Source organism: Mus pahari, chromosome 6, assembly GCF_900095145.1.
Source record: "Mus pahari chromosome 6, PAHARI_EIJ_v1.1, whole genome shotgun sequence".
NCBI classification, from domain to species: Eukaryota; Metazoa; Chordata; class Mammalia; order Rodentia; family Muridae; genus Mus; species Mus pahari.
The window spans coordinates 19,037,212-19,058,653 of NC_034595.1; the positions used below are offsets into that span (position 1 = coordinate 19,037,212).

A 21,442-nucleotide genomic window follows, 5' to 3' on the forward strand; every position below is an offset into this window, starting at 1 on the left:
TGAGGACCAGTTTCTTGTCCTGCTTTTTAACATACTCCTTCCAAAGAGAGTACTTTCTACCAAATCTTTAACAACCGTCCTACCACCAAACTCACTAAAAAAAAAAAAGTTAAATCAAAACATCTTCCAACTTAAAGTAGAAATAAAACTTTCTTTTAATTATTCATAGTGTTAAACATTGGAATTAAAAACTTTTTGACAATTATAAATGAAAATCTTGAGTGTGTATAAGATTACTATCTCATTGGTAAGAAAGACATTCTTTTGGTAGACTACTCTAAGCTTAAATAATACTCTATGAGGTATGGCATGCTATTAGAGGTTTTAGCTCTCTTTAAATAAAGTAGGATATGAAAATACTTATTATAGTGTCAAACTTACATCTTCTATTCAATAGACAACATTCCCTCTCTCCACGAGCTAGCTGTTTGTCCTGCTACCAAAGGAAAATAGCATCAAGTCGTTGCCAGGAAAGCCAAATCTCTTGTTCTTTGGACATAACTTCTGACCTTTCTGGAGTCCCATGAGAACAGAACACTTCTTTGTGGGAGCTCCTCTAGGATGCTCTCCTCATCAGCACAGGCAATGATAACCTTCAGTAGACTCTGTACCTTTTACATGAGGCTAAGTATGTCCATTTTAATACTTTCCCTTCTAAAGAACACCTTAAAGACAGAACTACTTTTTTGTTTGGTTGGTTAGTTGGTTTGCTTTGTTTGTTTGTTTGTTTGTTTGTTTGCTTATTACACAGGGTTTCACTGTATAGCCCTGGTCCCAGCTCCATAAACCAGTATCATTTCAAACTCACAAAGGTCTGCCTGCTTCTGCCTCCCAAGAACTGGAATCAAAAGGATGTGCTACTACCACCTAAGATATTTTATTCACTTTGTATCCCAGGAATAGAGAGTATCCTAAGATGGCTAAAGGAATGCCATGTGGTAGATGAGTACATAAACTAATGAAATGGTATATATATATATATTAAGGATGTAGAGCTTGGTGAGAGAATGCTTTCACAGCACATGCTAGGCTGATACCAATCTTCAGAACTAGAAGAAAAAAGTATCAAAGGAAGTAAACAAAACTGTCCTTCATCTTCTGGTGAGACTACAGTGACAACATATTATTGGAAATAATGAAATAGTCTATGATTACTTCTAAACATGTTTTAATTATATCTTAATTATTTTTGTCATCTCGAGAGATTTGGAATACATATATTTATGTTTGTAGATAGAGCTACAATTAATTAAAACATTGACATATGTAAAATATCTGTTAGGGATGTATTCCTAATAAGCAAAGTCATCACAAGTTTTGTCAAAAATGCTTTACACTGTTACAAAAAAGAATACTCAAATACATAAAATGATGAGTTACATGACTTGAGGGGATGATTTGAATCAGAAACATGCTCTTTCCCTTCAAATACATCTATGTATTCAATGAAATGGTAATAAAAATCCCACTAGACATTAAAAAACAGAGAATCTTATAACTCAATTAAAGGGCAAATTTTTGAAGGAAGAAAACAAAATATAGAATGGATTCATAACACAAATTAAGGTTTTTATATAAATACATAAATTAAGATAGATTGCTACTGACAGAATGATAGAAAACTTAGATTCCAGTGCTGGGGAAACCATTCAGTAGGTAATCTGTTCTCTGTGCAAATATGAAGACCTTAGTTCATATCTGCTGCACTAACACAGAAGCCATGCACGACAGTGTGCCCCTTTCACCCCAGAACTGAGGAGGCAGAAGCAGGCAAATCGCAGGGCTGAACTGAATAGCCTTTCTGGGTCAAACATCCAGCTTCAGGTTCAGAGTTTTGAGAAACTCTCAAAAAAACTAAAGAAGAAAAGCAGTTGAGGATTATCATCTGAGACTATGCTTTGACCTCTACAGGCAAGCCCATGCATACATCATTATATATGTGGATGCACTCCTACAATAAATAAAATAAATAAATAAATAAATAAGAAAGACTAGAACAATGAGATAATCTATATATAAACATGTATAAAAGGCAAACTCTCTGCTAATTAAAAGTAAGTAGAGAGTCAGGAGAGATAGTTCAGTGGTTAAGAATACCTATTTGTAGAGGATCTAATTCAATTTACAGCAGCAATGTTGAGCATTCACAACCATGAGTAACTCCAACTCCAGGGATTCCACGCCTACATCTGGAGTCTGTGGACCTGGACACCTGCACTCATACATGCACATATCTCATCACCAACACATCAGCATGTCATTTAAAATAAAATAAATAATTGTTTGAGAAACTGAAAGAAGTTATTTTATGATATTAGAATGTAAATCATGAGAAAATAAAATTATCCAGCAAAATATCAAAAACACAGTTTAATGGAGGAATAAAGGAACTATAAATGGCATTTTCCAAGTTGTAAGTTATAAGTAATTTCTATGTAGTATATACAAACACACTACACATTAATATAGCAAAACAGATTTTGTAAAGGCAATAGGATGAACAGACAATCCATGGAGCTAGAAATGTATGAGGCCAACAATTATATAAAAAGATACTCAGGCTTATTAGTAATGAAGCAACAGCAAAATAATACAATAATTAAATATAATTTAATAACCGGTCGATTGGCAAAAAACGAAACGTTTGGCAGAATTGAGTGCTGGCAAAGACCGAAGCAACGGGAAGTCTGTAGGTAGGCTTGCTAATTGGTGCAACCATTTGGGAAAACAATTTGGCAACAAGTAATAAGTTTGAAAATGCAAGTACTCCCTGCCTAATAATGCTATTGTTTGGTGTATTTCTCTCAAAAAACTCTTGTTCTGTGTCCACAGGAATGTGGACACAATTGTTTAAAGCAACATTGTTGAAAGAAGCAAACAAAAATATTAAATAATAATGATATTAGAAGGATCAACCTAGGTTCCCATTATATATAGAATGACTAATGAAAGTGTGACTTGTTTATAAACTAATACACTTATGGTGCTGAAAACATAATCTACTTGTACCAGTGAGGATATTCTCAATACCATGCAGATCGAGAAAGCCACCAGATGATAGCTACCGCACTGAAACCTCTATGATTTAAGATAAATAAACCAGTGCTTATGTACAAAAGTATAAAAATTATATAAAGCAAATGGATATAGAAATAAAACATAGCCTAATGTAACAATTTGATAAAAATGAAGAAGTCTGTGTACATTTGTTGCATTCCCCACACTTTTCTGTATAGTTGAAGTATCTTCTAATTAAAAGAGTTGTAAGGGTTTCTATGAGGTCTCTGGCACTTCTTCTCAGGACTGAAAAGTGATTGTTTCCTTCCTTCCTTATTCTTGGCTCCATGCTGGTATCTGAAGTGCCCAGGCATTACCCTCTGATTCTTAGCCCCAGGCTGGACCAGGATGTTTGGGATCTTCCTGAGCCAGAGACAGCCTAGGTGGTCTCACCATCATCTCTTCCAGCTCAGGCCGTCTGGGTGGTAGGTTTTTTACCTACATCCATTCTTACTACAGAGTTTTAACTGTAGTGGCAGCTTCTAACCTGTATAAAAGTCCAAGTCAGGGAGATAGAAGTACAGCATTCCTCGTTAACTTGGAACTATAGATTGAAGACCTGAGCATCATATTTAGCCCAGATTCTATTTCATAGATTAATAAATAGAGGCTCAAAGAAATATGGGTTTCCCATAGCACTGGGTAACAGTATTTAAAAGAGAACGTGTGTCTTTTGACTTCTAGATCTGTTCAACTGGACTTCATCTGTAAACACTTTTAGGTTGCAAGTCATGTCTTTTGATTTCCTGTCTACTGTATTTTCCCCAGCAGGAAGCTTCTGTGACTGAAATAAACTCTGTCTTGGTTGTGGTTATACAGAACTGGTTCAAGTTTCTACCCATGGCAAAATCTATAAGCAGGTAGCTCACTCTTTTCTCACCTGAGGAGAATAACAATAATAATTGCTCAAGGAATGTTTGTTTTGATTGAAACTATGCCCACAAAGTAAAACATATTATGTCTGTCAAGTAGGAAACAAATTAAAACTATAGTTGTGGTTATTTTTCTAAAATATAGAGTTTCAAAATAAAAATGCTCAGCTTGAAAATAGAGACTATCTTGAGACTCTATGAGACACAAAAGCTTTGATATGGAAACAATTGGATATCAATGATGAATAATCAGGGGCTTCAGAAGTTTCCTGAAAGAAACAAAATAGAATGTTATACTGTAAATAGGGTCTTCCTTTGATTCCCCCTCCAGTACTGCCTTATTTTTCATTCCATGTTTTCACAGAGGTGTGGGACAAGAGTAACATGTGTTTCGAAAGTCAGATACTAGGAATTGTAATGACTTCATTGTAGGTTTCTATAGATTGCAATTGACCATCATAATATTTATATCAGTCATGTCAAATATTCATTTTAAAATGTGTATCTAAGTGTTTAAAGCTAAGGATGCTTTAATATCTTCTGAGACTTTTATATTCTTAAGATAATGCTGTCATAATTTAACCAAGTTTTAGTGTGTGATCACCCTGTATATTTAAGAAATATTTCTCATCAATATAAATTGATATATATGGAGAGAGGGGGATATAGAGAAAGAAAGAGGGGGAGACACAAAGACAGACAGAGAAAGACAGACAGGAGGCAGATTCTCTGGCCATACCTCAGGCTTATCTAGCATTCACTTGGTAGCTTGAGCTAACCTTAAACTTGTGTCAACCTCCTTGCCTCAGACTCCCAAATGCTGAGTTTGCAGATATGAGTCACCACAACTAGCTTTATGACATAAGAAGAGCTATTGTGGAAATCATGACAATGATCAATGGAAGCATTTTCCTCAATAATTGAAAATCCAGACCTAAGGTAGGTATACCATTTGAGAAGTTTGTACGGGAGCAATAACTAGGTTTTAGAAAGACTGTCTTAAAATGACATGCAAAGGAGCCTCAGCATTAGCTAAATAATTCATCACGTGTAAGTTTATCAGCTAAAAATACAAAAGCCATCATAGATACAGTCTGAAACTGAGAATTAAATACTAATAGGGATTAATGGTTTTTTATTGATTTAATAAAGGAAGCGTTCCAAATTCTTTGAAAGAAATCAGAAATGGTCAAAATAAAGATACTTCAGACGAAATTCTAAAGTTTTAGATAAGTAACTAAATGACAGTTTCAACAGTTTCAGCTTAATAGCATGCTCCAAGAGTGTTGAGGAAGCTTCCAGGTGGGGGGAAGATAGAACTGCTAGAAGAGAGAATGGTGGAGGCAAGGGGATAGGTTGGAAAAACAACTTTACATTTCTCCCCTGTAGCTACTGAAAGGACAGACCTGATGCAGAGTCCTGCTTTTGGACCAGTTGAGCTGCAAATTCTAACCCCCCACCAAACCAGCAAAGTCCTCAGCACTCAACAGTCTGTCTTAAAATGACAAACAATCTCCGTCTGTCAAAACAACCTCTGTGTGGCACGAATCTCCTCTTCCTTAAAGAAAAAAAAAAAAATGTAGCTTTATCACAAGAGATTCATAATCATTTTAGTAACGATTGTAACTACCAATTGTAACTCCTTCACTTTTTCATTGAAGGGATGATTAGAGTTTCTGGGTCCCTATTTGGGAACTTAGGATATTAGCCCATGACTCTGAGAACTGTTATTAGGCTTCAAGGAGATTCAAGAGGCAGACACACAGGTGAGAAAAATGCTATGGTCTTCTCTCCCGTACGTACTGTGCAGTCTGCTCCTTAGGTAGGTCACTAGGTAGATGTTGTTAGAAGACATGTTTTACTTCCGAACAAAAGAGCCTGGTTTGTAAAATTCACAGAAGCTGGGGTGGGTTGACGTGTGTGGCACTGAGAGCTTTCTGTCACCCTAAATGATGCTGTATAAGAAAGGTGGACTAAGATGCTGCAATATCAAAGGCAGATAGTAGCTCCATATTCATGAGTTCACCTCACCTATTATCTGACTCTTCATCTCCCCCATTAAAAACTATAAGATAACTCCAGTGATCAAAACTGTTGCTAATTAACCATTGATAATAATAGGCCAGCATTTTCTAGCTATTCATCATAAGCTATGGGTACTGTCTATGTTCTCACATTTAAACTGTTGGAAAGCTGTGAGTACAGGTTTAGAGTGAATTTGAAATAGGCTCAGAATGACAGAAAAGAATATGTGGCTCTCTGGATAAAAGTGATAAACCCAGAACACAAAACATGTTTGCTTACCTGCTAGCTGGTGATTGATTGCCAGAGCCTAGGGGGAACATGGCAAGAAGAAGCTACAAATGAAGCCAAGGTAGGGCTTAGAAGGAAAACATCCATAACAGATTAACCAATCACATTAAATATTTCAGCTACAAATCATTTGTCATGTCACACACAACAACTTGAGAAGCACTGTTCATTTTGGCAAGATTTTCTACAGAAAGGCCCCATCTGTTCAGACAATGAATCTAAGTTCTCTGTGGTCCATGATGTCACCTGAAGCAAATTTCTTACTTTATTCCAAAACATTGCCTGATTTGTAGTGTATCGCCATATCTTAGAACTAGATGAGTTTATAGTAGAGCTCATGAATCTTCTCAAGTCTCTCTCTCCCTTCTCTTCCTCTACTTCCTCTACTTCTGGAAGAGTCACTCATTAGTCAAGGCATATAGAAAAAAGGTTCACACAGTGAGTATTCTGGTAATGTCATTCTTGGAGTTTGCAATGCTACCATCATTTATCTATTCAATATCTCAAATTATCTGTGCATTATCCACCTGGATGCGCATCACCAGATCCCTTATAGAATCCACAAAGAACATAGGTTTGCCCTCCACATCAGTAACTGCTTCAGTGCTACTCAAACAAACTCCCTTTGCAGATGATGAGTCTACTGTTTTCATGAAGGTTTTTTTTGTTTTGTTTTGTTTTGGTTTGGTTTGGTTTTGTTTTGTTTCCTCATAAGAACGGTTCATTGCTCATAGAGTCTATCACTACATTAAGTGTCAGGAAATCTTCCCTGTTCATTTTTCACGCACCTGTTCTCTTATTGGCTTGTCCAAACAGTTCCTGCCTTTCACAGCAGCTGAAATAACAGATGGGCAAGAAATCTTTAAATTTCCTGACATCTTCCTTCTGTTTATGAAATCTTCCTCCTTTCACCGTGGAATGTCCTCACTAACCTTTTGTGTCTCCGCCCCCATGGTACAATTTGTTTATGATAAAAATAAATAATTAACACATAAGTTAATGCACATGAAGACTAACGTATTCTTTTGAAAAAGGTATATCATGAAATATGAGTGCAGATTTGGTCATGTAGAATTGACACAAACATGCTTTTGTATTAGAGGATAATTGGCAATAACCAGGTTCCTGGGTGAGGAAGTCTGGACAGGCCCTGGAAGTCTTAAGCCAGAGGAGAGACACAGTTTTGGCATGTTGGAAATCTGGCAGGTACCAGTCTTTGGAATTGTTATTTCAGAACAAGATCCCTCTCTCCAAGAGATGTGGTTATTGGGCAGGCCTGTGGGGATAAAGGAGGAAGAATATAAGATATTATTTGATAACATGCAATTGAAAACAATTGGCTTAACATCTCTATGCCTCAGATTCATCATCTAAAAAAAACAACATAAAAATATGAATACCCATGTAAGGTTGTTTTGATTCTCAAATAAGAAAATATATAGCAAGTGCATAGCTGAGGGCCAAGATTTAATTAATGAATGCTACTGTTATTTAGATAAAGGGTAATAATCATGGACAGGAATGAGTGCAGAGTCAGAGAGTCTCAATAAAACACTGTAAGGAAAAAGCTGTCTCATGCACAGGTCTTTAAATGTGAGGAAAGGGTCAGATAATGCTCAGAGGATCTGATATGCTACTTCTGCCTCCTTCTGCTTATCTAATCTTTTATCAAGATTTCTGCTTCCTACAAACTCTCATTGTGTGGATTCCATACTCTCTGGTATTCTTCTGCAAGGATTGCTGTAGAGTTCAATGTCAAAAGCATTTAGTACTATGCAGTTATACATGTGGTAAAGGCAGTTTTTACTGATGTATATTGTAATGTAGTCCACTGTGCCTAGCAAAATAGGTTAACCTATGGTATGATATAGTTTGTTGGATAACCAAATGTGCTTTGGATTTAAAAAATAAAAAAAGAGCAAGACTAAAAGAATATACTCAAAGGAATCAATATTTCATTCTCTTCCCATGAGTCCCTAGCACTGTATGTGTTTTAAGTAACAGGTTTCTCTGCACTTTCCAGGGATCTGAAACTTGGCAGTGTGTACCAGTACCGGATTATCACCATTTCTGGAAACGAAGAGAGCGAGCCATCACCTGCTGCCATATACACCCACGGAAGCGGGTACTGTGGTGATGGCATTATCCAAAAGTACGTAGAGCCACGTAATATAAGAGGAGTTTTGAGGAAATGTTAATTAGGTCAAGATGCTTGAATAGCAGAACTTAGGAAGTAGCCCAAAATTCATAAGCCTCAAGGAAGCTGTTATCTCCAATAACCCATGAGTTGGTCGGTACTCCATTTGCTGGTCTCAGAAGACAAACCGATGACTGTGTTCTGGGGTCACACACATTTCTCAAGTATATAGTATATAGTATATGATTTAACCACAGGCACTATTATGCAACTGCTACCATCTGCTCTCAATCTTGGTTGTTGTTGTCTGTGAAGATTATACTAGTCTTGTGTGTGACTATTCAGTTAGTCAGTTAGTTACCTGTACACAGTTCACCTAGGATAAAACACCTTTCAAGGCACCGGAGAAATGGTTTAGTGGTTACGAGTGTGAGCTTTTCTTCCAGAGGATCAGAGTATCACAACTGCCTGTGGGTTGTGCTCCAGGGAACCAGACACCTCTGGCCTCTGCAGGCATCTATGCTCATAGTTTCATATCCACACAGAGACACATATACACACAAATTATAAGGCCTGAGAGCTGGAGCAATGTCTCACAATTAAGAGTACTGCCAGCACCTACATGGTTTTTCACAATCATGAATAACTCCAGTTCTAGGGGATCTAGCACACACTTCTGAGCTCTGTGAGCACTAGGTGTGCACATGGTATATATACATACATGCAGGCAAAACACCCGTATACATACATACAAATGAACAAATCTTTTAAAAATTAAATCTTAAAAAAATTTCTTTAAGCCAGACATGGTGGCACTTAACTTTAATTTCAGCACTGGAGAGCCAGAGGCAGATGAATCTGAATCACCAATTCTGAAAACAGGCCAAAGGCTCACAAATGTTATGAAGTATTGTAACATACAATATTGAAACCATAAGTACTAAACAGTACTATAGAATGTGTAGAGAGTCTGAAGATGAAAACACTGAAAATGAATGAATCAAGACGTGTAAAGATTTCAGGGCAACTGGGAATTAGGATCGCAAAATATCAAGCCGTATGCAAAAAGAACCAGATCTTATAGGATATTCAGTCCATTCATTGCCTGGTCCTTGGGGCCGGGATATACACATCTGGAAACAGGAACAAGAAGACATTAAGCCTTACTATGAACTTCTAATTTGTTTTCTTCTGAAATGAGCACAAAACAATCAGATGCTGGCCCAAAATTTGAGGTTTTCTTTTTCCTATAGAAATAAAGATCAGACCAATCATCATTCCCAATTAAGTGTCTTATTGCTTCCATTGCTAATGTGCTCATTTGCAAGTGACACTATCACTAGGACCTCAACAATTGACAGGTTTAATCTCATGCTTATGTGTGTGATGGCAAAACAAGCTATTGACAAATTCCTTCATTAAATGGCACTGCTGGGTGTCATGTAATATGTTTGCAACATGGGGTTGCAATTGCTATTCCTGCTGGGGGATGGGTAGTGTGAAGAGAGCGTTTGCTTCAGGGCGGGATGAAAGCACTGATGTGCAGCCTATGAATTAGTATGTGGCACATGTATGAAACGAGTACTCAATATCTATGGCTTGTGTTTGTCACTCACAACAATGCTCTAGGGAAGAGCAGTTTGATTTGTTGCTGGTGATTGTGTGGGAGGTGTTGAAAACTGGGGACCTCTGTATTTGTAAGAAAGGAGCACCTGGGACTAGATTTATTTCTTTTATTTGCTAGGTTTAGAAGATAAAAGCAGTTTATAATCAAAATGTCCTTTTTAAAAATGTTATTTCTATTGTATAATTATATATATATTCGTGTGTGTGTTTGTGTGTGTGTGTGTGTGTGTGTGTGTGTGTGTGTGTGTGTGTCTGTGTGTACCGCGTGTATGCCTGGTACTTGCAGAGAGTCCAGAAAAGAAGTGGCAGATTGCTTGAAACTAGAGGCACTTGTAAGTTGCCTGACATAGATGCTGAGAAATGAACCTGCATCCTCTGTCAGAGGAGCAAGTGCTGATAGTCACCGAGCCACCCCTCCGGCTATAACAGTATGCTTTCTGATTGTTATTAACACTGAGAGAAATATATGCACACCGGTTATAAAGGCCCACACATCTCTGAGGGTGAAATCTATGATATATTGTGTTTTTAAAATCCAGTAACAGAATATGGAGACATTCTAAGTGCAACAAAGTAGAGGAGGAAGGGCCAGTTATGAGTCTCTCCTACAGAAGGCATTATGCTTTGGAAACGTCTGTGTATGCTGGAACATTGAACTGAGCCCAGAGCTCAGAGAGAAAGTGTCCCATTGTTGACTAGTCTCAAGATCATACAGTACATCTAGGGTTTCCATGAAATACTACCATCATTCCTAAGAACCTATAATTGTAACTTTGAATGTTCTAATTTTTAACTGTTATAGCTAGTGTTTGTATTACTGTCAAGAGGCACCATGACCATGGCAACTGTTATAAAGGAATACATTTAATTGGAACTGCCTTACAATACAGAGATTTTAGTTCATTGTCATCATGGCAGGAAACATGGTGGCATGCAAACAGACAGGGGGCTGGAGAGGTAGCTGAGAGTTCTACATCTGGATCAGCAGGCAGCAAGAAGGAAGAGAGACAGTGAGCCTGGCTTGCACATTTGAAACCCAAAGCCTACCCCACAGTGACATACTTCCTTAAACATGACCTAATCTCTCTCAAACCACTTCCTAATGACCATGCATTCAATTTTGTGAGCTTATGGGAGCTATACATATTCATACCACCACAATCACAGAGAGTTTATCCAGATTTGGAACCTTAATGTGTAGCTTGGTCTAATCGGCTTTCAGTTATATATAGCTGCAAACAATGTAAGACTTTTTAGTGATCTAAAAAATAGCAGCAGCAACTTTAACCTCACTATATTCACAATTTAATAGCTGTTTTAAAAATGTGTTTACTTAGAACCAGAACCCTATATAAATACTTGGTTTACCTCTAGTAAAATGGAGCAGCTACTCACCCATGTTTTACTGAAAATTGAGTCTACCTTATAAATGTTCTAGCAAGGAAGGTAGAAGCTGAAAACAAGTTTTCCTCTGATTCCCACAAGAGCACTTCAGCACACATGCACTCACACACTAAATAAATGAATGAGTTCCTTTAAGATAGAATAGACACAGCACTCACAGAAACCCTTAATGGGTCAGCACTCTGGTGTGAATGGTCAATAACAATAGATAGGTTCTTCCCCTTTATACACAGTGTTGGGCTAGAAAGACTGGAAGGATACTAAAATAGTAACACTGTACGTGAACATTTACCAAGCTTCTTCCACACATGAGACCCTACAATACATTATTATAGCCTTGTGTCCTCTCCATGGTAATGTGTGATCGGGTCTATTATGACACTTTATAGTAAAATAAAGTACAAAAAAAAAAAAATTAATGTGCTTTCCTCAAGCATTCATACCTATTAAGAACTAGAACCAACATTTGTAAAAAAGGACTTGATTCTCATCTGAATTTGTCTCTTCATTTTAGTGTGAGAAGGGAAGGCTACAAAATTAGCCAGTAGAGAGGTGGCTACATGCATGTCCCTCATCCCAGGGACTGCATACTGAGTTGCTAGGATAATGAAGACTCTATCGCCTCCTTTGGCATCTCTCAGCCTGTTACAAGCACTCCAGTATTAGGCAAAGGCAGTCAGTTTGACAAGTTCTGTGATAGATGAAGCAAGATGTCTGGGAACACAGAGAATGACGCCTACACACTTCAGTCTGAAAGGTCAAGGGAGCTTTCTCAGTACCCAGAACCGCTCTATCTAATGATAGCCCCATCATGACTGAAGATATTTGTGGTGACCCTAATGTTTTGCTTAAACCAATGGAACACATGGTTTGGGTGGTGATGGAAGGTAAACTGGAAATATTGTTCATGGCTTAGGGGACCAGTCCAGACGCGGGGCAGAGGGTGGCGGGGGAAGGAATCCCTGGGGCGGGGGGACGGTTTGGGGGATTTCTCCCTACACAACCCATGGAAAATCTAAAAAGCTGAAGGTCATTGTTGATTTCAAGCCTGTGAGATTCACTGGCAGGGAGTTCTGAGGATCTCTAAGAGTACATACTCTTAGCTCATGGTTGTGGTTCCTCAGAGATAGACTAGCAGCCTAGGTCATCTTAAGAATTGACTGCTAGGCTCTATCCTGCTATTCCAGCACCTCCTAAAGACAACAAACATTGCCTGGTTGCCTGGTGTTAATTGTCCCGGGTAAAAGGAAAAGTCGGAGACCTGTTTTATGCTGAGACAGTTTCCAGCTGGTCTCTTAAGCGAGAGGGACAGCTGCCACACAGTCTACAGAGACACCCTACCACCACCACCCCAGAGGCAAAGAAAGAATGGCAACTGACTCTTTTAGCATCTGGTAGGTGCTACCCAACATACTAGACACCTTAAATCATGCCTTATTTTTGTTCCCAACTCCAAGGAGAAGACTTAATCATCTCCATTAGAACACATAGAAAATGATGCTGGGCATCCACAGGAGTACAGTCAATAAAAATGTCTAGGACACTGGACTTTGTTCTGTGCTGTCTAACACAGTGGACACTGGCCACATGCTGCTCCTGAGTACTTGACATGTGGCCATTGTAACTGAGGGATGGCATTCCAGTTACATTTGCTTTCACGAGATTTAAAATGATTAAAAGATCAGTTAGACCAGCCAAGGGACTTACACAGATCATGCGGTTATTTTTGGAACATGTGGTTCTCAACTGACCTTTTCAGTTTCTAAGAGGATGGGAACTTTCCAGAAAGCAACAGTCTATCTAGTTTCCCAGTTTCTGCTCTTCTTTCTCTTTGCCAAAGCCTGGTTTGAGGGAAGAGGGCGGGGGGGGGGGGGGGGGGAGGAGCAATGCTCATTTTCTGGCCATCTCATTCTCTACAAAAATCATCACTGGGTGACGGAAAGAGCTGCGAGGACAAGAGCTGCGAGGACAGGCCTCAGAGTTTTCAACAAGAAGAAGTAGCACACTCAGAGGAGGGAGTAGAACTTTCTAGTGAAAGATGACCAAGCCAGGCGGTGTGAGTGGAAGAAAACAAGTCTTTCGGTGCTGAGGCAGCGAGGATAGTGTCAGCACTGGACAAAGCTCAACCTTGAACATGTCCACCCTTTCTAGTGAAAGCAAATACTATTATAGAGAGCCTTGAGGGTTTTGTTTGGGGTTTTGTTTGTTTGTTTTTCAGACCTGTCAAGAACGAGAGCTGGCCAGTTATCTAATGTATACCTCCATTTCTTACTATTCCTTGTCTTGTCAGTTTATGTGACTTGAGTTTTGAAAATGCTTGTGCCTTGGACTGGGGAAACCTACGTAAGGCTGGGAGAGGTTTGGATGCCCAGAGCCGCAAAAAACAAACAAGAAAACAAAAACAAAAACAAAAACAAAAACAAAAAACAAAAAACAAAAGTAACAAAGGAAGTAAGGTTTTAAAATTCAAATGTGCTTGCCTTGCCAGCACAGGGGACTAAGTTTGATCCCCAGACGCCACTTAAAGACAGGTGTAATGCTTCTTGCACAGCAGAGGTGGGAACAGTGGGATTCCTGGGTTACTGGCCAGTGTGAACCCAGCCTTATCGGTGAGCTCTAGGCCAATCAGAAATGTGCATCAAAAAGTAAACTGGACAGTGATCCTGACAGTAACAACACACCTAAAGATGTCCTCCTGCTCCACGTACATGTGCAGCCATCTGCATTCAGACCTACACACGTCTGCATATCCAGGAACTCATGATTTTGTGTACTCAAGCACACACACAAGCACACACACAAGCACACGTACACATAAGCATGCACATGAACACATTAAAAAAGAAGAAGAAGAAGAAATGGCAACACAATGGCCAGTTTTGAAACAGAACTGTCCTTTTTCATGAAAACATCGCTAAGGCTACTGCAATCCTACTTCATAAATCTATGCCTTTTGCGCATCTCATTTTGCTGAGGCACTAGATTGAAGTCAGGGAGAGAAACTGGAACAAGATCATCTCACCAAAGCTCCATGATCCATGTGAGTATTTTCCCGTGGCTTGCCTCGGTTCTGAAGCTGACCTGAGCTATCTCCCTTTTCTCTCCATTGTGCAGAGACCAAGGAGAAGAATGCGATGACATGAATAAGGTCAATGGGGATGGCTGCTCCCTTTTCTGCAAGCAAGAAGTTTCCTTCAACTGCATTGGTGAGTTTCTGCCATGTCTTTAGCTGATTGGACAATTATAATAATAACAAGTATGACCAAATGCCATTCACTCATTTTTGATGCCACATCTGTGGAGCGTCTCCTGGGGGTGACATGCTGTCATAAGCTTTAAGAAACACAGAAGTGAAAAACAAAGTGAGGCACATAGGCAAGCATCACTGTCTGTAAAAACTCATGTTCTCATCAATGGTGGCAGTGACAGGTGACATGTTTTATCATCCTTTACCTTACAGACATCATTGGTTTTCTTCACACAGACTGCCCAAGATAGCTAGTGCCGTAGTATTTCATGTGTAAGTCTTTTCTTCTTTAGAAGAGGGAAATATCAAGAGTCGAGGTGATGACAGTATTTCCGGAGTCATCCTGACCAGCAGAGACTCATTCATAAGAATGACTTCACTTTGATTTTGTGTGATTCTCAAGTCTCTGCTCATCGGATTCTACATAAACAAACTCTGCCTGGGGATCTACCTGCTGCCTTGGTCCTTGCTTCAGATCCAAACTGCACAATCTCTGGGATTTGCAGCACAGGACAAATGACGGGCCAGTCCGTGCTTAGAAAGCAAACCTTCTTTTCCCACCTTTACTGAGTCCTGTGGGAAAAGTGTTTTCCTCTGCCTTCTCAAGGAGTCTGGCCTATCTTGTTGTTTCAGCCCCACTTGGGAGGCCCTGTCCAGCCCGGGGGCTGGTAAACAGACAGGGTGTGGGGGCAGGGATGGAATTTTGAGCTGGCCCAGATGAGATCATGCTTCCTTTAAAATGCAAATCGATACCTGAAGATCAAAGGTCCTCTGCCTAATCCCGTGGGCTGGAGGTGAAAACTAATCACAATTCATTTGCAAGTACAAAGGACAGAGGTGCTCTATCTGAAGAGGGAACGGGGCAGCGACCAAGGGGCTGAAAACCATGGTGGGAAGATTTCTCACTGAAAGGAGGTTTTCCCGGACCACTACAGGGAAAGAGATGTCATCGCATCTTTGCATCTGTAGTGCATTAAAGCACTGGGCTTAGACAGTGTTTCTCCTGGTAGCTGGAGCTCCAGGAGGGTAAAAGTACTGCTTCACTTACTGTTTAGTTCATTCTTAACACATTTATGGAGCACCTACTGTTTATCTTCTGCACCAAATAGGAGCAGAACAACACAAAGGAGATGCTATGCAAGTACATGTGGTTTTTTTTTTTTTTTTTTTTTAAAAAAAGGGAGACACAACGAGGAAGGATTTGGCAGTTCCTAGGTAGAACTTTGCCATTATTATTGTTATTATTATTATTATTATTATTATTATTATTATTACAGAAGACATTGCCCCAAGCTGAGAGTTGAGTGTTGCCCATCATAAAAGTTTGATTACTAACTAGCTGAATGGTGTGGCAGCAGGAAACATTAATTAAAATTACAAAAAAAAAATTGAGCTCTAGATGCAATGCTAAGGACTTATGTAAGGATGACCTGGTTCGGGTTTAAGTTTGCCTCCTCTAAATTGAAATGATTAGGTAAGGGAGTCTCTGAGAACTTGCCTGTCTGCTGTGTGATTTCCCGTGTGTGTGGCTGAATTCTTCATAACTGTAAACACTGCTAGAACCTACCTTTCGTCTTTGCCAGCCATCAGTGATCCCAATCTATGTAAAAGAATACTTTTCTATTTTGCTTAGGTGAACTAGATATGCCACTTTAGAACACCCTGGAATAAGGTTCTGGTGAAGAGTGTGAGACCTGGACCTTCTAAAATAGAGGCTCCGGGTGTCTGTCCGTCCCGTCTGCAATGGGCAACAACTAGAAAGATGTTTTAAGGAAAGCATCAGCAAGATGCAGTTCTCAGACCAGAGTGTTATATTTGTATGTTCGAGGGACCACAACGCATGTTCCTATGTCTAACAGCTCTGTTGACACATCCGGGTCGAGTGGGTAAAGCAAGATCCTATGTCCCAGAGAAACCGAAATACTATCTGTCCCTTTAACCATAAAAATTTTCACTTGCCAATCTGAGCATGAGAGAGTATTTGATTCTTTTGTAGTGTCTGGTGCAGCGAGTAAATGGAAATTAGGATGTTATTCTCCACTTATTACAAAATGAACTATATTTTAAATACAGAGTGGTAAAACTGAAAGACTCTTGTAGAAATAGTGCTGAGTGGGGAGCCTAGAATCAGCTTCCCTTGCTTGTTGGGGCCTTGTTTTTCCTTCTACTCAGACTAAAATGAATTTTCTGGATTATAAGTTTCCAAAATGTTCTCTGTAATGTTTGTGAAGAAAAGGTTGTTTGTTGTTGAGAAGCTGAAACTAGTTTCCTCCTAGGTCCATTATCCAAACATAGTCTTTACTAGGTTCAAAGTGACCCATTGGTGGTAGCATTTGAGGATCGTCTTTTGTATGCCAAGCATATTTCTAAACTATTATTCCCTGGACAACGTTTTTATGGATCACTTTTTTTACCAATAAAAGAAAGGAATGTTTGTAGCAGGCGATAAACAAACAGAGTTATTCTGTCTTTAAACCAAGAGCCTGGCTGGTGTGATGGTACACACCTTTAATCCCAGCATTTGAGAGGCAGAGCCAGGTGATTTTTGTGAGTTCGAGGCTAGCCTGGTCTACAAAGCAAATTCAAGGACAGCCTGGGTTGTCTTGAGCAATCAAACAAACAAAAAACAGAATCTGATTGTGTATTTACTGTGGAAAGTTAGGTGCTAAAAGGTTACTCCTGATTTAAAGAGTTTGGGGAGGGGTGTGAATGGAGACTGCACTATTATTCTCACACTAAATTAGTGGGAATGGAATATATAGGTTACTTTAAAGGAAGGCTTTCCTTTTCTCTTTTCTCTGTGTTAGGGAAAAGACATCAGCTGTACCCTTGACTGGTCCTTTAGAATTCTATGATAGAGACTCACAAATACAGGCCTTTCAGGTAGAATGGAACTCATTCCATGATACCACCTCCTAGAGACTGCATTTCAACACAAACTCTAAAGCTTGAGTCTGAAAAACATTCTAAGAATAGCAGTTCAAGTGTAGACAGAGAATTTTTCACACCCTTTCCCCAATAGTTCTAATGAGTCAGAGAAGAGGGACTGGAGAGGGGTGGGGACTGAGGGGTGAGGGCAGGTGCTTTGTAGAGGTGAGCATTCTTATCACTGTATGTGTCAAGAACGGTGGCCAGGAGAATAGGCCTCTGCGAAACTGACTTTCGTTCACACCACAGTTTGTATATACGATATTGATGAAGACTTGGTATTCTTATCCAGAAAATGTAAAACGACCTGGAGCTCCTTTGTGGCAGATATCGATCAATATTTTAAAGTGTTACTTTCTGAGTCCTGGATTTGGGAAATCAAGATCATTTTTCCAGTGAGGTGGAGCCCAATCCTCATTAGAGCACTAGATTATATCCAATCATCTTTCCGAAGTTACTCTGCAGCTTGTGTGGGGACCCACAGCCTACCTTCTAGGCTTACCTTCTACCCCAGCAGACAACCAACCCACAACTTGGATCCTGAAGCCATATGAACCTATTTGGATGATCATTCATGAAATGACAGTACCCAAAGTACTTTAACATCATAGCTGAGGAAACTAGAAAGGTGTGTTATTTCTTATGGAGACTAGTACTTGGGCCAGAGCATCTGCCTGACATTCCCCTCAGGGAATGCAATTTCTATTCTCTGGCCCTCTGAGAGAGCCCTTCATCACTGAGTGTTTCAAATACATCATTTATTTCGTTTATTTTGCTTACGCTAACCAAAACTGGTTTCTGCTGATTATGTATTAAAATCCTAACCGAAAACTATCCTCACACTTAGCAGCATTTCCTGAAGCTAGGCTTTCCTCTCTCATATAAGTGTGGGGAGTAGGGATTCTGTGGAAGAGGAAGTATCAACCACGGCAGTCCTTTATGGAACAGCATAGTACTAAATGGGGTGGCCCTATGCTGTGCAGTTTTACTTAGTATGAATCTATATGTGGCTTTTATCCCAGATATGAGATCTAACATTTATTAGGATGTCTCAACTGGGTCAAGGTTCCAAAGGTATGAAGCTCTCTCCAAATTGATACAGGGCAATTATCTTGTCCTGCTTTTTCTACTCCAGAACTTTGCCATTGGAAAGGATTTCCTTCCTTCCTTCCTTCCTTCCTTCCTTCCTTCCTTCCTTCCTTCCTTCCTTCCTTCCTTCCTTCCTCTCTCCCTTCCTTCCTTCCTTTCTTTCTCTTCCTTCCGCTTCTCTTCCTTAATCTATGTCTTCTCTTATTTCTTGTCATTGTCCTCCCCCTGCTGCTCCTCCTTCTCTTCCTCTGCCTTTCTTTGCCACCCTTGTCATCACAGACCATTTAGAAGGGCTGTTTTCTCTGGGCCAGTAACAGCAGTGTGAGGGTGGGTGACAGATTTATGGGGGCATTCCCCTTCACTTTTCAGAAGCCCACACATCCGGAAGTATTCCCAAGGTGCCAATGTGTTATTGTGCAACACTCTGGTGACTTCCCTTTCCCACTTTCCCACCCCCAGTGCCCTAGTCCCCCAGTACATAATAAGTTTCTTATTAAAACAAACACCACCCACAAGACCTCTTGAGTAATGCTGACTGCATTCTCCTTTGCAATGTGGAAATTATCTTGTCCTTTTTTTTTTTTTTCCCCGGCCTTTTAGAACTATAACACACACCAGGCCTGGGGTTTCCTTTAGAAACCATGGTATCAGTGAAGTGATAACTCCCCCAGCAGGCGCTGGCTGGAGGCATTGTTCAGCAGCTTTGGGGAGTCCTCTCTAAGGCACTGAGTCATAAATGGCAGACAGGCTGCTGATAAAAGCTGAAGGAGGGAAGGTAATGGTCAAATTAGTCAGACAAAATGTGCAGGATCCCCTAAAGGGCTTGCAGTTAGTCATAGATCTTGAGCCAAGGCTGGAAGCATGCTAATTTCAGAGAGGACATTTAAGCCCTTACAGAAAATGCAACTCTGGGTGCCTTTATATTTCACACCATGTACTTCACGATAGTCCTGGATAGTTCAGTTCTTGTCCTGGTTTAGTGGTGGACCTTGTGCAGTTCGACATCTTGAAACTCGGTTTTTCCCTTTGTGAAAGGCTCTGTTTTCAAGATCCACCTAATACTGAACATCCTTCATGGCTTGAGGTGATTCAAATTTTGCTGGATGCTGATATATAGTCAAGAAAACAAATTCATAGAGACTCCCACGTCCTATCTCCCAGGACTGCAGGCACCCCCCACTGCGCGTCTCTTTCTCCCAACTCCTCTCCCCAGCGGCTTTCAGACTCACTTTGTCTCCCATCCCTGACAGGGCATCTCCACCCCAGTGTTAGAGCCAGGGCCAGTAACTCAATTAGCACTCCCTAAAGCCCAGCGCCCTCCCTCTCTGTGCGGTAGATACACAGTAAGGGGCTGAAGATCAATCTGCCTGGCTGCTAGTTGCTGGGAGGGCAGGAGGGTCACCTAGCCTATGGCCCCTCTGTCAGACCATCCTGGCTCTGACTGAAGCAAGGCGAGAAAGGAAAACAAGAAGATGAATCGTTGTGTCTTCTCAGTGGATATGCCTAGGAGAGTTTAGAACAACAATGACTAAAAAAGAAAACACTATTTTAGGCTGGAGAGGAGGGAGACAGGGGCTCTGCTGGGAGCTGCATTTATTATTATTTTTCTTTTTAACAGTACTTTCTGTGAGGCTGTAATGGAAGAATCCACCTCTCATCTTAGGAAAAAAATAATTTAAGAAACAAAATCAAACATTCCTCGTTGCCTAAATTCATTTACAGTTCCCTCTGTTAAAACAAACCAATAAACAAAATCTCTCTATATCTATTGTAACTTTCCCTTCCAAGACATTCTGGAAAGAATGCTTTCCTAGACTTAAAGATGGGCCTATATAACAGAAAGTAAAAATAAAGTTAAAAAAAAAAAAAAAGAGGAAGAGATAGGGATAGCCATGATGGGTGTAGCAATGATGGTGATAGAGCCAGGAGATGCACACCACAAGCAGAACATCAGATGGCATCAAAGTTACCAACACGATGAAAATCTGATGCCGAAGCTATATAAACCTGTGCCTCGGTTCATCAGCAAAACATGTTAGTTATCATTGTTACTGCTTAGAGTTGTGACAAGCAAACACAGTTTCTGATCTGGGTCAGGTAGTTTACCATGAGTTTGATCCCCAAAGCAATACAAATAAAAAAGGGTTCATTTATGATCGGTGTTAAAATAGTGACACTTAGTAGTTTTAAAGGAGTATACAGTGTTTTCTTTCATGTTTTATTAACATGATTCATTAAAAAGTTTTACCAGCACTCCCAGCAACTCTAAAACATTACTAAAGTCATCAGCCAGTTTGGTAAAGGATAAAATTGTAAATCTGAACTATTATGTGCATTGCCCAAGGTCATACTAGATTAGGAGAAGTGGAACTTGCAGCAGGTAGGTAGCCTCATTAGGCAGGGCTCCATGTGTTAGATGCCTAATTCCACCAGTATTATGCTAAGAAACATTCTGAAAAGTAGCATATCGTTCAACCTTCCAGCATCCTGCTGATCAGAAAATAGAGGCACTGAGATGGGCTTGAGTGAATTGTCTAAAGTCACCAGGTAGGTCAGAGAAGAGAGTTCAAATAACAAAGATTGTGTCCCATACCTGGATAGTCTTGAATGAGCAGGAGAGGATTACCTGGTCTTTCTGTTTGTTACCATTGAGTCCTAGAAGGGCAGAAAGTGAACACACACACCTTGCTTGTGTCTTTGCCATGCCATGTTTACAACTACGAAGAAGCAGAAACCAAACCAAACCAAACAAAACAAAACTCAGTGTTG

General features: G+C 39.9%; 1 protein-coding gene across 1 annotated transcript in view; it reads left to right on the plus strand.

Annotated features, from left to right (window-relative positions):
* Positions 1-21,442, plus strand: part of Pappa (pappalysin 1) — a 229,112-nt gene that overhangs the window by 95,327 nt on the left and 112,343 nt on the right. The window contains exons 8-9 of the mRNA XM_021200408.2: positions 8,266-8,394; positions 14,524-14,615. Coding sequence (XP_021056067.1) covers positions 8,266-8,394; positions 14,524-14,615 — 221 coding nt within the window. The remainder of the gene's footprint in view (positions 1-8,265; positions 8,395-14,523; positions 14,616-21,442) is intronic.